The 12,407-nt window shown below is 46.4% G+C and overlaps 3 protein-coding genes across 3 annotated transcripts; 1 reads left to right on the top strand and 2 right to left on the bottom strand.

Moving 5' to 3' along the window:
- Positions 1 to 6,293: 6,293 nt before the first annotated feature.
- FOXG_14922 (uncharacterized protein) lies at positions 6,294 to 7,563 on the bottom strand. The gene has a single exon (XM_018394988.1). The coding sequence runs from the start codon at positions 7,280 to 7,282 to the stop codon at positions 6,350 to 6,352; it is 933 nt and encodes a 310-aa protein (XP_018254954.1). The 5' UTR covers positions 7,283 to 7,563; the 3' UTR covers positions 6,294 to 6,349.
- A 359-nt stretch (positions 7,564 to 7,922) lies between these two features.
- On the bottom strand, positions 7,923 to 9,365 carry FOXG_21830 (uncharacterized protein). Its single transcript, XM_018402199.1, has 4 exons — positions 9,131 to 9,365; positions 8,805 to 9,068; positions 8,516 to 8,748; positions 7,923 to 8,464 (listed from the first exon to the last, which is right to left on the bottom strand). Exons 1-4 carry the CDS (start codon positions 9,311 to 9,313, stop codon positions 8,014 to 8,016), a joined length of 1,131 nt encoding a protein of 376 aa, XP_018254953.1. The 5' UTR covers positions 9,314 to 9,365; the 3' UTR covers positions 7,923 to 8,013.
- Positions 9,366 to 11,209: 1,844 nt separating this feature from the next.
- FOXG_14921 (uncharacterized protein) lies at positions 11,210 to 12,305 on the top strand. Its single transcript, XM_018394987.1, has one exon. It carries the CDS (start codon positions 11,234 to 11,236, stop codon positions 11,948 to 11,950), a length of 717 nt encoding a protein of 238 aa, XP_018254952.1. The 5' UTR covers positions 11,210 to 11,233; the 3' UTR covers positions 11,951 to 12,305.
- The last annotated feature ends 102 nt before the right edge of the window (positions 12,306 to 12,407 follow it).

The following is a 12,407-nucleotide window of genomic DNA, read 5'->3' as shown; positions in this document are numbered from 1 at the left end:
ATATCTATAACGTTGACGAGACTGGCTTTCTTATGGGCATGATTGCAAGCGGAATGGTCGTCACAGGTACAGATAGGCGTGGAAAACCAAAATCAGTGCAGCCTGGAAACCGGGAATGGATTACGGTCATTCAGGCGATTAATGCGGATGGCTGGGCGGTCCAGCCGTTTATCATCGGTGCGGGCCAATATCACCTCGCCAACTGGTACCAAGAAAGCAACCTCCCGGGCGATTGGGCTATTACAACAACCCAAAATGGCTGGACAGATAACGAGACAGGTTTAGAGTGGCTAAAACACTTTGACCGGTGTACGACCAATCGATCAACTGGTTCCTATCGTCTCTTAATCCTTGATGGGCATGAAAGCCACCACTCGATCGACTTCGAGAGATATTGCGAGGAAAATAAGATCATTAGGCTTTGTATGCCGCCTCATTCGTCTCATTTACCTCAGCCCCTTGACGTCGGGTGCTTTAGCGTGCTTAAGAATGCTTACGGTCGAGAAATAGAGATTTGATCAGATGCTCTATAACCAACGTTCCGAAGACTGAGTTCTTTCCGGCCTTTTATGCCGCATTTCAAGCCACTATGACAGAAAGAAATATCAAGCCGGCCTTTAGAGGAGCTGGGCTTGTTCCTCTTAATGCGGAAAATGTGGTCTCAAAGCTTAATATGCAGCAACGGACTCCAACGCCAGTTGAGGAGATGGCTAGCCCGTCAACACCTTGGGTCTCAAAGACCCCAAAGACCGTGCTTGAGGCTGGGTCTCAGTCTGAATATATTGAAAGACGAATTAGAAGGCATCAGAACAGCTCCCCAGAGTCAATCCTAGGCGCTCTGAAGTCTCTTTCAAAGGGAACAAAGGCAGTTATGCATGAGGTTACCTTATTACGGGGTCAGGTCCAAGACCTTCAACAGGCAAATGAGGTATTAAGCCGGTGCCGGAGGGCAAGAAGGACCCGAGTGCAGAAAAGAGGGGTAATGACAGTAGAGGAAGGAAGGCAAGTAATTGATCAGATGGATGTTGATGTGCAGGTAGTGGCCGAATCATCCCGAAGTGGTGGTCAAAGAAAGTCGGCGCGACCAAGGGTTCGGCATTGTGGTATATGCGGTAAGCCTGGTCATAATGCAAGAACCTGTTAGGTAATAATTGAGACATCTGGGGAAGAGTATAGTGAGTAGTTTTAATTAATTAATTAATTTGTTGTGTTTTTATTCCGATTTCTAGTTTAGAGGTTGAGAAAAGTGACCATTTCGCTTATCATGTACGTTAACCTTCTTTGTGGCTTTTAGATGAAACATCTTGCAGGTTTCTTTGCAGATGATATGATACGTTGGAGAAGTCCAAGTACAATTCATCCTGGCTGGGAAATGCCGGGTGGTTATCGGTTCTTTCTTTCTTTCTTTTTGTTCGCCTGATCGGCCTCATGATGGTCAAATTTTCTACTGGGGTAAAAAGTGTTCTCGGATTAACGTGGGTACTGACAGATCGTTTTGTGCCCCAACGTCGCGACGCGTAATTGCAATGCAGTCAGAGACATTCCTGCACCACATGCCATCAATTATTATCCAAATTGACTGAACTTTTGACTATGAAGCCTTCAAAATTGATCGAGACCGCTAACTGAAAAGGTTGCGAGAGGTAAAAGAACCCGCGCTCTTTGACTGATGCCAATGCTCAATGGCAGCAGGATAGTGGTTGGAAGCATGTGATGAATGACATGCCACATATATCTGGTTCACAGCCTAGCTACCTGTTCCACTGGGCAAGTTGGCAAACGGTAGTGCATATCATCTTGTGCTGCTAGCACCGAGGGGAGACTTTATGTACACAGCCGCAAAGTAGAAGGTCGAATGACTGCAGAGCCTAGAACTTTGTGTACGTTAGTAGCGAACCATTGTCTTACAAGGACGGCTAGGCAAATGTAGAGAAGGAGGCCTACAGCAGCGAGCTCGTTATACCGTCCAGCATATAATATCGTGGCCGTTATGATAGTAACTTTCCCGGCCACTGGGATGGTACTTTGAACCACGGAACTAGCACTCCGAAAGTATCGACATCCACTAGGCAGGTCACGAATAATCCTAGGGCTGAGCTAGACAAGGCGGCCCAAGATAACAGCCCAACACCCGCTTCACAGCCAAAAAGAACTTTTCGAACGTGAAGTAAAAAAGAAAGAGACTCACAATACATCTGACACTTCTGAAGGTGGCAGTAGTAGCACTGGTACCAGTGCTCCGTCGCTATCTGACGTAGCTAGCCCCAGCCCTGCTTCACAGACCAGCCACGCGAGTATTACAATCACGTGCCAAAAGTCTGGAATCACCCCGCTCGACCCTCGCTTTCTCACCAAGGTAGCTCAACCATCTCATCAACTTTAACACGCAGTATCTCGATGAAAGATGGCTTCTAAAGAGCGCTCTTTTGGCTCAGAAATAAGCGGAAATCGCCAATTCAATCATGAATTTACTCCGGTCCAAAGAGCTGCAATAATGGCGGAGTTACGGGCCGGCAAATCTCAACGTATAGTTGCGGCTAACTTCAACACCACGCAAGGTACAATATCAAAGACCAAAAAACGCTGGGAAGAAGAGGAAATACTGCAATCTAGGGCACGAAAATGGCGTCCTAAGAAACTTACGGCGCTGCAGATTGTAAGAATCAATTCATTTATTAATCGGCATCGTAAGATCACTTGGAATGACGTTCTTGAGCTTGGTTTAGATGTCTCAATCCGTACCTTAAAACGACGTCTACAGAGCCATTGGCGCCGTAAATGGCGGTCAAAAGACGGATTAAACTGTCAGAAGAAGATGCAAAAGCCAGGCTTAAATACTGTGAGTTTTGGCTCCGTCATCTTGACGATTACATACAGGTAAGTCAGTTGAAAGTGAAGCTATCACCACTGACTTTGCCGTACAGATTTGCTTCAGTGACGAAGTTACTGTACAGAATGCACCGAACAATCCCGACGGCTGGGTCTTTCGCCGACCTGATGAGAGATATAGGAAGGACCTAGTTAACATTCAGTCACACGGAAAGGCTTGTCAGTCGGTCATGTTCTGGGGAGCCATTGCTGGAACTAATAGGTCATATATTATCCCTATGATAAGGGATCCGGCGGCCAAAAAAGGAGGTTATTCCAGCTGGTCATATAGGAAAGCTCTTACAGAAGGTCTCCTCCCTTTCCTCGATAAATTTGAGCTATTTCAGCAAGACAACGCCCGTGTGCACATCGCCAAAGCTACAATAGATTGGTTGCTTTTACACGGCATTATTCCAATTAATTGGCCGGCACATTCCCCTGATTTAAACCCAATTGAACATATCTGGAAGGCTTTAAAAGCTAAATTACGAAGGATTCATCCAGAATATATCAAATTAGGCAAAAGCGAGGCTCACAGGAAATTGCTGATTAAATGGATCCAAGAAGCGTGGGAGGCCTTGCCGGACTACCTGATTTTGAAGCTCACGAAGTCTGCCGAAAACAGGCTTCGCGCTTGCATGCGCGCGCGTGGTTGGTATACAAAATATTGATCTCCTGATTCAGGGCTTTAAAATGATATATAAATGAAGCTATCACGATAATTCCCTCTATTTCAATTGCAATGTGAAGTCAGGCGGTGAGATCGGGGGTGCTGTTGGGGTGCGGGGCGATTCCAGACTTTTGGCCTGACATTTTTACAATGCAGTACCCACCTGCCGTACGTACCCACCTACCGTACAGCAAAAAAAATATTTCCCCATACAAAATGCTCAATTTCACTTATAGAGTACGTTGTCAAAATGAAAGATATTTTCATGAGAAAATGTCTGTTATATTAAGAATTGCATGGAATTGAATATTTCCACTTTGTTCCCACAGTGACGCTTGCGGTGTGGTCGCACGGAACTAATATAAAATGTCTCAAAATGCCTCCCTTATCAACCAGCCTCCTCGAAGCTTCGTCCAGAATTTTCTATTTCTCATCTTTCCTTCATCGCCTCAATCATGCCTCAATTATCTTATACGGAGGAGGAGGATGTTATCCAGGCTATGCTGGATGTCACAGATAATGGCCTCTCCCAGAACCAGGCTGCCCAGAAGAATGGCGTGCCTCAAACCACTCTTTCTGACAGGTTAAGAGGCCTACCGTCAAGATCCGAGATCACCCAACCTTCTCAACTTTTATCCAAGTCGCAGGAGTCCAGATTAGTCACCTGGATACTTCGACAAGAGGCTTTGGGCTATGCTCCTTCCCACAGTTAAGTTCGCGCCACCGTCGCTGCCCTCTTGAGACAGCAGGGCCGGGAAAGGCATATCGGTGTACACTGGATAGCTAGGTTCATCAAACGCCATCCCGATATCGAGACGAAGGTGAGAAAACGCCAGGAAGCTACGAGGTTCAATTCTTTTACCCCAATGGCCGTCAATGGGTACTTTGGTATCAGGGAGAGCGAATATGGCTGGATCAAGCGGGAGAACACGGTTAATGTTGACGAGGGCGGTATCATGGCTGTTTTTGGTAAGTATTGACCACTTTTGCTACAAACCTCACTAATCCACTAAAAACCTAGGCTTGGATTCCTTGGTTATTGGCAGTAGCGATCCCAGGAGGAAGGCCTTCCTCAAGGGCTCGCAGTCCCGCACTTGGACTACCTTTATCGAAGCCGTCACCGCAGATGGCCGTCTTCTGAAGCCTGGGATTATCTTTAAAGGCAAAGAGCTTCAGCAGCAGTGGTTTATAGACGAGTTCAGAAAAATCGCCGACTGGTATTATATCACGTCCGACAACGGCTGGACGGACAACCATATTGCAGTCGAGTGGCTCAAGGAGGTCTATCTGCCTCAAACGCAACCAGCAGATGAGTCCGATGCAAGGCTTATTATATTAGATGGTCATCGAAGCCATGTATCTGTGAGCATCTGCCTGTCCTGAACCTCCTGAACCGAAAGTGCCGCTGACACTAAATCCAGGATGAGTGGATGGCTACGTGCTTTTTGAACAATGTCTATTGTTGTTACTTGCCAGCCCATTGCTCTCACGGCCTACAGCCACTTGACAATGGCGTGTTCAATGCCTCCAAAGCTGCTTACCGCAAAGAACTCCAAAAACTAACAAGCCTGACTTGATTCTGCGCCGGTGGATAAGGTTAACTTCATCAAGGCTTATGCGAAAGCTAGGGAAGTGGGTATGACGAAGAAAAACATCCTTTCGGGCTGGAGAGTGACTGGAAACTGGCCGATTTCACGACGGAAAGCGCTCATGCATCCTGAGATTCAGCCAGACAAGAAGGAATCGACGCCTGCATCAGACGGCCACAGGGACGGGCAAGTCGACTCTGATAATACGCCAAAGACCAGCCGTCACATCAAGGATCTGTGGAAGAACAAGAGCCCTTCAACAAGAAGACGGTATTCTGTGATATCAAAAGGATTTGAAGCGCAAGAGTCAAAGATCGCGTCCCTAAGCTCAAGAGTAGCCAGTGTAGAGGAGGAAGTCGGGCGGTTGAGCAGAGGCAAGAAGAGAAAGGCGATACCGAATCCCAACAGGAAGTTCATGACACTAGCTGAGGCTCTAGTGGCTGGTGATGTTATTTCAGAGCCACATCAAGCAGCTGAAGAGACAGAGGCTGTTGAGGAAGTGATCGAGGTGGGAGGAGTGGAAGAGAATGAGGGCTCAAATTCGGAGGCGGAAGAGTTACCTGTCGCACGCACGCGTGCAGGGCGCGCAGTTAAGAGGTCAAAAGAATAGTAAAATACATTCAATTCTGAACTGGACAACTGCAATTAACTTGTTATTCCTATTTTTGGTGACTCTTTGTGAGGGGTTTGAAAAATAGCAGTTTGTATGGGGAAACTTTTTTTTTGCTTGTCGGTAGGTGGGTACTGCATGGTAAGTCTTTTCTTCCGTCTCTCGACGAATCCTCCAGGCGCAGCCACCTTGCGGTCCCTTAAGGAACCTTTCGGAACTTACTTCGTAGTTCCTCCAGGCACAAGCACAGAAGCCAATTTTTTTTTTTTTTTTTTTTTTTTTTTGAAAAAAAAAAAAAAAAAAAAAAAAAAAGGAAAAAAGAAATTATGTTTAATGGCTGACGACACAGTCACGACAAGCATAAGATTTCTTCGGTTTTGACCTAGACGCGGATTTCTGAGAATTATTTGTAAATCCGGATTTAAGGTATAAACGTGAATGTTGCATTCCCTGGTTTGTTGCACTTATGGGTGGGAGGCGTTAACGTTAATTTATTTTTATTTTTACATAACCGTATTAGTTAGGGAAGCAACGTAATAGAAGAAAATAACTACCATACTAGGATAAAAACTTTGTTATTAATTTCATGCGCTATTAAACCTAGTGTGTACATCAAGAGGTAATAAATTCTTCAATAATCTGATTAAATAGCTTGGGGTTCTCCCAGAATATAAAGTGGCTGCCCTTCTCCTTAGCTGTAAAAGTTCGGCTCTTCGCACCAGGGATCTGAGACGCAGCCCAGGCGATACCCGAAGCATTATTAACACTAATATCACCAGAGATGACCAGTGACGGGATATCAATGCGCGGCAGGACATCACGCCAGTCGGCAAAAGCGTGGTTGATGAGCAATGTGGCGGCATGTTTATCGCTCATTTTTTTATTCTCTGAAAGCACCCACTTGTAGTCTGCTTCAGAAATCTGAGGAGAGAACATTGACTTGACGAAAGGAGGGGTCTCTAGGGTCATATTATGAGCAAAGGTGTAGGTCTGCTCTGGTGTGAAGAGGGCAGCGGACCATGTATCAGCTTGCTGCTTTGTCCATGTGGGATCACGAACGAGAACTGATGACTGGTCAACGATGGCGAAATGGTCGACTCGTTGACGCTCCTCAGGATACTGGTCCCAAAAAGCCCATGTAACAGATGAACCCATAGAATGGGCAATGATGCTCACGTTCCGGAGGTTGAGAGTAGTCAAGACGTCGTTAAGATCGGCACCAAAGCGACTCAGTCGATAACCAAAGTCAGGCTTCTCTGACTCGCCATGGCCACGCATATCATACGCAGTCACGCGGTAGCCAGAATCAGAAAAGTACTTGACTTGCTTTTTCCACTCCGCAGCAGTTTGTCGCCATCCCGGAATAAACAGCAGATTCTGACCACCGTAGGGACCAGCCTGGGTATAATTGAGCTTGATCCCATCCTGGGTCTTTACTTGACCAATCTCAAGCGGCCAGCCCGTGGCCGAGGTATCGATTTTGCTTCTGATGACTGACGCTTGAAGCGCATGGAAGAAGCTGGCGAGGAGGAAAAGACCCTTCATCTTTGAGTTTCGGCTGTGAACTTGCTTCTTACCGTCGAATAATGTGAAGTTAGTGACACGGAGATCGACAGGTGGAAATGAGGAGATGGGGAGGAACGGGACAAAAAGTCAAGGGGAGCAGGTGGGGAGTAGAAAAAGCAACGGACGAAGAGGCTTTCATATTTGTACAGGTACTTGAGCCGGATCCTTCTTGATGACCCAGACCCTTCTAGGTTACCTGGACCAGGACCCCTCAGAGACCGTCCAGGGTGTGATCCAATTATGGCATAAGTCTTTAGAGTGAGACCAAAATTCATGGCTGGGACTATGACAAGGAATATACGAAACGTAAAGATTGGGATGAGTGGAGTTTATCTGACTTGGACATGACTTGAATCCAACTGTTATTGGCCAGTTCATGCTTGCATGAAAACGAGTTCGTCAGTGCTCTTCTTGTTGGACAGTGTCTTCTGCAGCTTCTGCAGCAGCTGAAACAGGGATTGCAGTGGGGCTGTCAGCAAGTTGGACAGACCAATAACACACCACTTTCTGATGGCTTTCAATCTCTCTTCTGTTGGTTCCAAGAGACATGGATAGCTATACGAGATCAAATGCCAGCATTTCTTCACAGTGCTACCAGGAATCATCAAGGTTAAACAACAGGTTCTCATTTGTTGGAAATTGTTGCCATTATGTAAGCTCTACTATACTGATTCTGATATTACAGTCCACCAACAAAAAACTGCAAGCCATCACTGCTTGGAATTATCCTCGACCCCTGCAAGTCGCACTTGACTCGAGTTCGACAATGAAGCCATCTCAATTGAGCTGATTTCGATCTCCGTGTGCTTCCTAATCCCAGCATGTCCCTCCGACTGGCCCTCATTTGTCGATTTAATCTGACTCCATTGAGATCGTTGGCGCGATCGTTCAAAAAGATTCGTACCAGCTCTCGCTGTTGGCTTTGATTGAAATTTGGACTCGTGGCTTGCACCGTAGCTGCGTGTAAAGGCGTTCTGGAAGGCTTTCCATGGAATGAATCTAATGATGGGTCGGAGTGAGGGGAGACAGACGCTGATAACGCCGCAACAATTTTCGACAATGGTCCATAGAACTGAGTTGTCGACTGTCCAATTGACGGCAAAAGTTCCAAAGTCGACTTTGGTAATTAATTCTAGTCGAACGATGGACGTGATGACAACACTTGCGACAAAGTCAGTGGGTAGCAATGATCTGTAGATGAAGGGGACTCACAAGCCACCGAGTATGAAAAACAGAATCACAAAACATTTTTGGGTGAGTGTAATCTTGAGTTGTAATACTTGCGGAATCGGTAGAACAACTAGAACCAAATCGGCCACAATATTCGGAATCGAAGTGCCAAAGAAAAACCCATTCAAGTCGACGCACTTTACATCGGGTCGTTGTTTCGCAATCGGATCCCAGTTTGCGTGTACTGGGACGCATTGAAGAGCAGAGACAATAAACTGTTCTTTTATCAGCTGCAACAAATCGAAATGGCGACAAAGGAGTGAACACTGACCGCGGAAGTAAACCAGAGAAGGATGCACACTCCAATATAGTAGATAGACCTTCGGATGTAGGTTGATGACGCAAAGACTCTCCAGTAAAACATTAGAATAGAAAACTTGAGACTGAGTTGATTGCAATAATAAAACATCTCGGCGACGTATGCTCCTTTGGCGTTATGGCTCAAGAGTTCATTCGTGATGGGCTCTTTGCCGCTAAGAAGACCAAGGCTGGGGAGGCATGACAACACACAGGCGCAGAAACCTCCCGTCATGAACTGAAAAGACAAAGACGTATCAGTTCGCAACCCTCGATAGGGATAACATGCGGATAACTTACCAGACCAGTCAGCGATAGCCAGTCATCCCACCAGAAGGGATTCTTTGCCAAGACACGACTAAAAAATCGTAGAGAAACGGTTAACCCAGCCAAAGGGAAGCAGATTGAAAAGACAAGGATTGTGCGGTTCCGATAGCCTTTTGTCATGAACTCGACGTCTGATAACTCGAGTTGGCTAGCCATTTTGACATGGAAAGATCAGTAAAGCTTGTATCGCATTGATTCCAGGACTCGGAGTCCAAGAGAGTTTAACTAAGAAACGGGAATTAGCATTTTTATCTACGCTTCCACAAGAAAAGGAGGTGACATCGTCTCTCGTTGGGCTGACATGGATGGACTACTGCACTGTGCAGAAGGTAATGTGATTAAAAGCCAAGTGTCTGACATGATGAACCTTAAAATGTGACCCGCTTGAACATTCTATGGCGGGGTTTAATCCTATTGGTTCATTGCTCCAAGGACGCGTAGGGGGAACCCGGTTGATTTATTCTTTGCTTTTTTATAGCCACGGCGACCCTGTCCAGTTCACCCGTCCTCTTGGAGGGTTAGAACCTTAACAGAATTGATCGAGGTATGGATAATGCCAGCGGATTACATTCTGACAAACTCATGCTCTGCGGAGAAGAACTTTTAGGTCTTCTCGTAGATGCTACGATACGCCGCACCATCTACTTCTCTATTAAACTTCACCCTTTTGAATGGGCCAAAAACGTCATTTCATACTATGATCAGATACTTACTAGCCACCCAGTATCCCTGTATGCCACAGCCTTCAAATGAAGCTAGAATTCTTCTTGCACTTCAGGCCCTTTAGAATAACCCAAAACAAGTCTCCGACGCGCTGCAAGTATTTATGACGTTGGATAGAGTACCCTCCGTGACCGAAAGACCGGCATTCGATCGCGATGCGATTCTGTCCCAGACTCACGGAGATTATCTGATCTAGAAGAGCATATAATAGTCCAGTTCGTCCTTGGCCTAGATTCACGAGGGTTTCCCCCGCGACGCGTTTTGTGGAAGAAATGGCCCAGATGGGTATCGAAGACGCCAAATAGTCTGATTGAGGCGACTTTACATTGTAAAGTTTACAATTAGACTTTATTAAGAATCGAATCTCCAGACACAAAGGAAGCTCTCTAACTTCTATATTGGATGCTATAGATCAGTTTGCTAAAGGAGCACGGGGAATTATGCATCAGATCGCCCTATTCAAGTCGGAAGTGCAGATCCTTCGAGAGGAGAATGAGACACTTAGCCGGCGTCGGCATGTCAAGAAGAAACGTTTGAGGCAAGGAGGAAGCCTAATGCTCCGTCAGGGTCAAGATCTGCAGGGCCAAAATGATGTTGATGTGCAACTACACGAAGAAAGTCGCGGTAATGGGTGTCTTAAGCGGAAGGCAGGGTCAGAACAACGACGATGTGGTGTCTGCGGCAGGACAGTACATAACGCACGAAGTTGCCAGATAGAAGTAGCAGTATCTTAAGAATTACATCATAATAAATTTGAGTCGATTGATGATGATTTGGTTCATTTTGCTGGGTAGGGAATCGTGAGGGTGCGGCTCGGCGCGACATTCGCTTATCATGCACGTTATCAATAAGGTTTGATAATCGCCACTTTGACTCAGCAACACACGTAATTTGTATGAGGAAGTGATCACCACAGTAGTGCCCCTTGGCTTGCATTAGTCGCGCGCTAGTCGTGCTGAATTTCACGAGTATCTACGGTATTTCGGCCTGGAGTTGTTGGCAAACTGGGTACTAAGAATCTCATTACGCAACTGCCAGAATCTTCGACAACTGTCATGTGATGTCTCGCAACCACCACCAGGAAACTCAAGACCTTTCATTGGCCAGTGCAAACGTCAGTATTACAACAAACACGTCGATATATGAGTTTTTATGCGTTATTATGTCTGGACTGGGTTATTCAGGTTCGTTCTAGAAATGCCATTGCCAGGTTTTTGAGTTTTGCGAAGACGTAGGAACCTTCGATCTGATGTCCACTCTACCAACCGACCGAGTATAAAGCAATGTATCACATCCTGATCAACTCGAATCGTTCTATTCTCCGTAACACATTCAACAAACAATAATAATGAAATGAGCAGACTTCTTTTGCACGGTTGTAAATCAACTCTCCCTAGAACACTTTCACGAAACCTGAAGCACCTCGGTCTCAAGCCTACTATCAACCAAACACGCAAAATGGCTTTCTTCCCGCGAAGCCTCTACGACTCCGATACCTCTTTCACTCCATTCTTCCGTCTTTTAGACGACTTTGATAACTACTCTCGCCAGGGAGTAAGCGGCCGTCGCACTGGTACGCCCAGCTGGCAGCCCAAATTCGACGTCCGTGAGACCGGGGAAGCATATGAGCTTCATGGCGAGCTCCCTGGCATCAACAAGGAGGATGTCCACATCGAGTTCACCGAGCCCCAGTCTATGCTCATCAGTGGCAGGACTGAGCGCACTTACACTGCCGGTACTCCTCCTGCAGGCCTCATCGAGGGCACTAGCAGGGGCGGTGCCATTACCGAGGGTGGCGACGAGAGCAAGAAGGCCAGTGCGGGGGAAGAAAAGTCCGCCTCACGTGATGCCGGCACTGAGACTACTGAGAAGGAAATGCCCGAGACCAAGAAGTCTGACAAGGCCAAGTACTGGCTCTCGGAGCGCAGTGTCGGCGAGTTTTCTCGCAGCTTCAACTTCCCGACTCAGGTCGATCAGGACTCGGTGACTGCAAACTTCAAGGACGGCATCCTCAATATTCTGGTCCCCAAGGTTAAGAAGCACGAGTCAAAACGTATCGCTATCAGTTAAGCAATCAACGACAGCTACCAAGTAATGACAGATTTGCGCTATTTGTCTTCTGGGGATCAAGAATGTTAACAAGTCAGGTTTCTATCACAGACTGGTCTTTACTGGTTGTTTAAGGAAGGAAGAGGAAATATGGACGGCCACATAGCCACATTGAGGAGTGCAATACCGTACAAACTCATGAAATTGGGTAGCTCGGTGGGTCTGCAGAGGCTGCATGGCGCTAAAGTTCCCAACTACATACGCCTTAGTTAGCACCAAATTTCAAACTTGACCTCCCATGTCTGTCCCCGCTTCCTGATTTCGACTCAATACGCGATTTCTCTACAACCGACCGGCCAGCTGACTTCAAATTCAGGGTATGCATTTATTGATATATATATATGTGCGAAGAAACGGCGTTTTTTACCGCTTTAATGAAGCTATATAGATATAACTGACGATTTAATAACGACATATG

The sequence above is a fragment of the Fusarium oxysporum genome, chromosome 3 (assembly GCF_000149955.1).
Source record: "Fusarium oxysporum f. sp. lycopersici 4287 chromosome 3, whole genome shotgun sequence".
Classification (NCBI taxonomy): Eukaryota; Fungi; Ascomycota; class Sordariomycetes; order Hypocreales; family Nectriaceae; genus Fusarium; species Fusarium oxysporum.
Note: the sequence above shows the minus strand (reverse complement) of the source record. Positions and strands in the feature narration are given on the sequence as shown.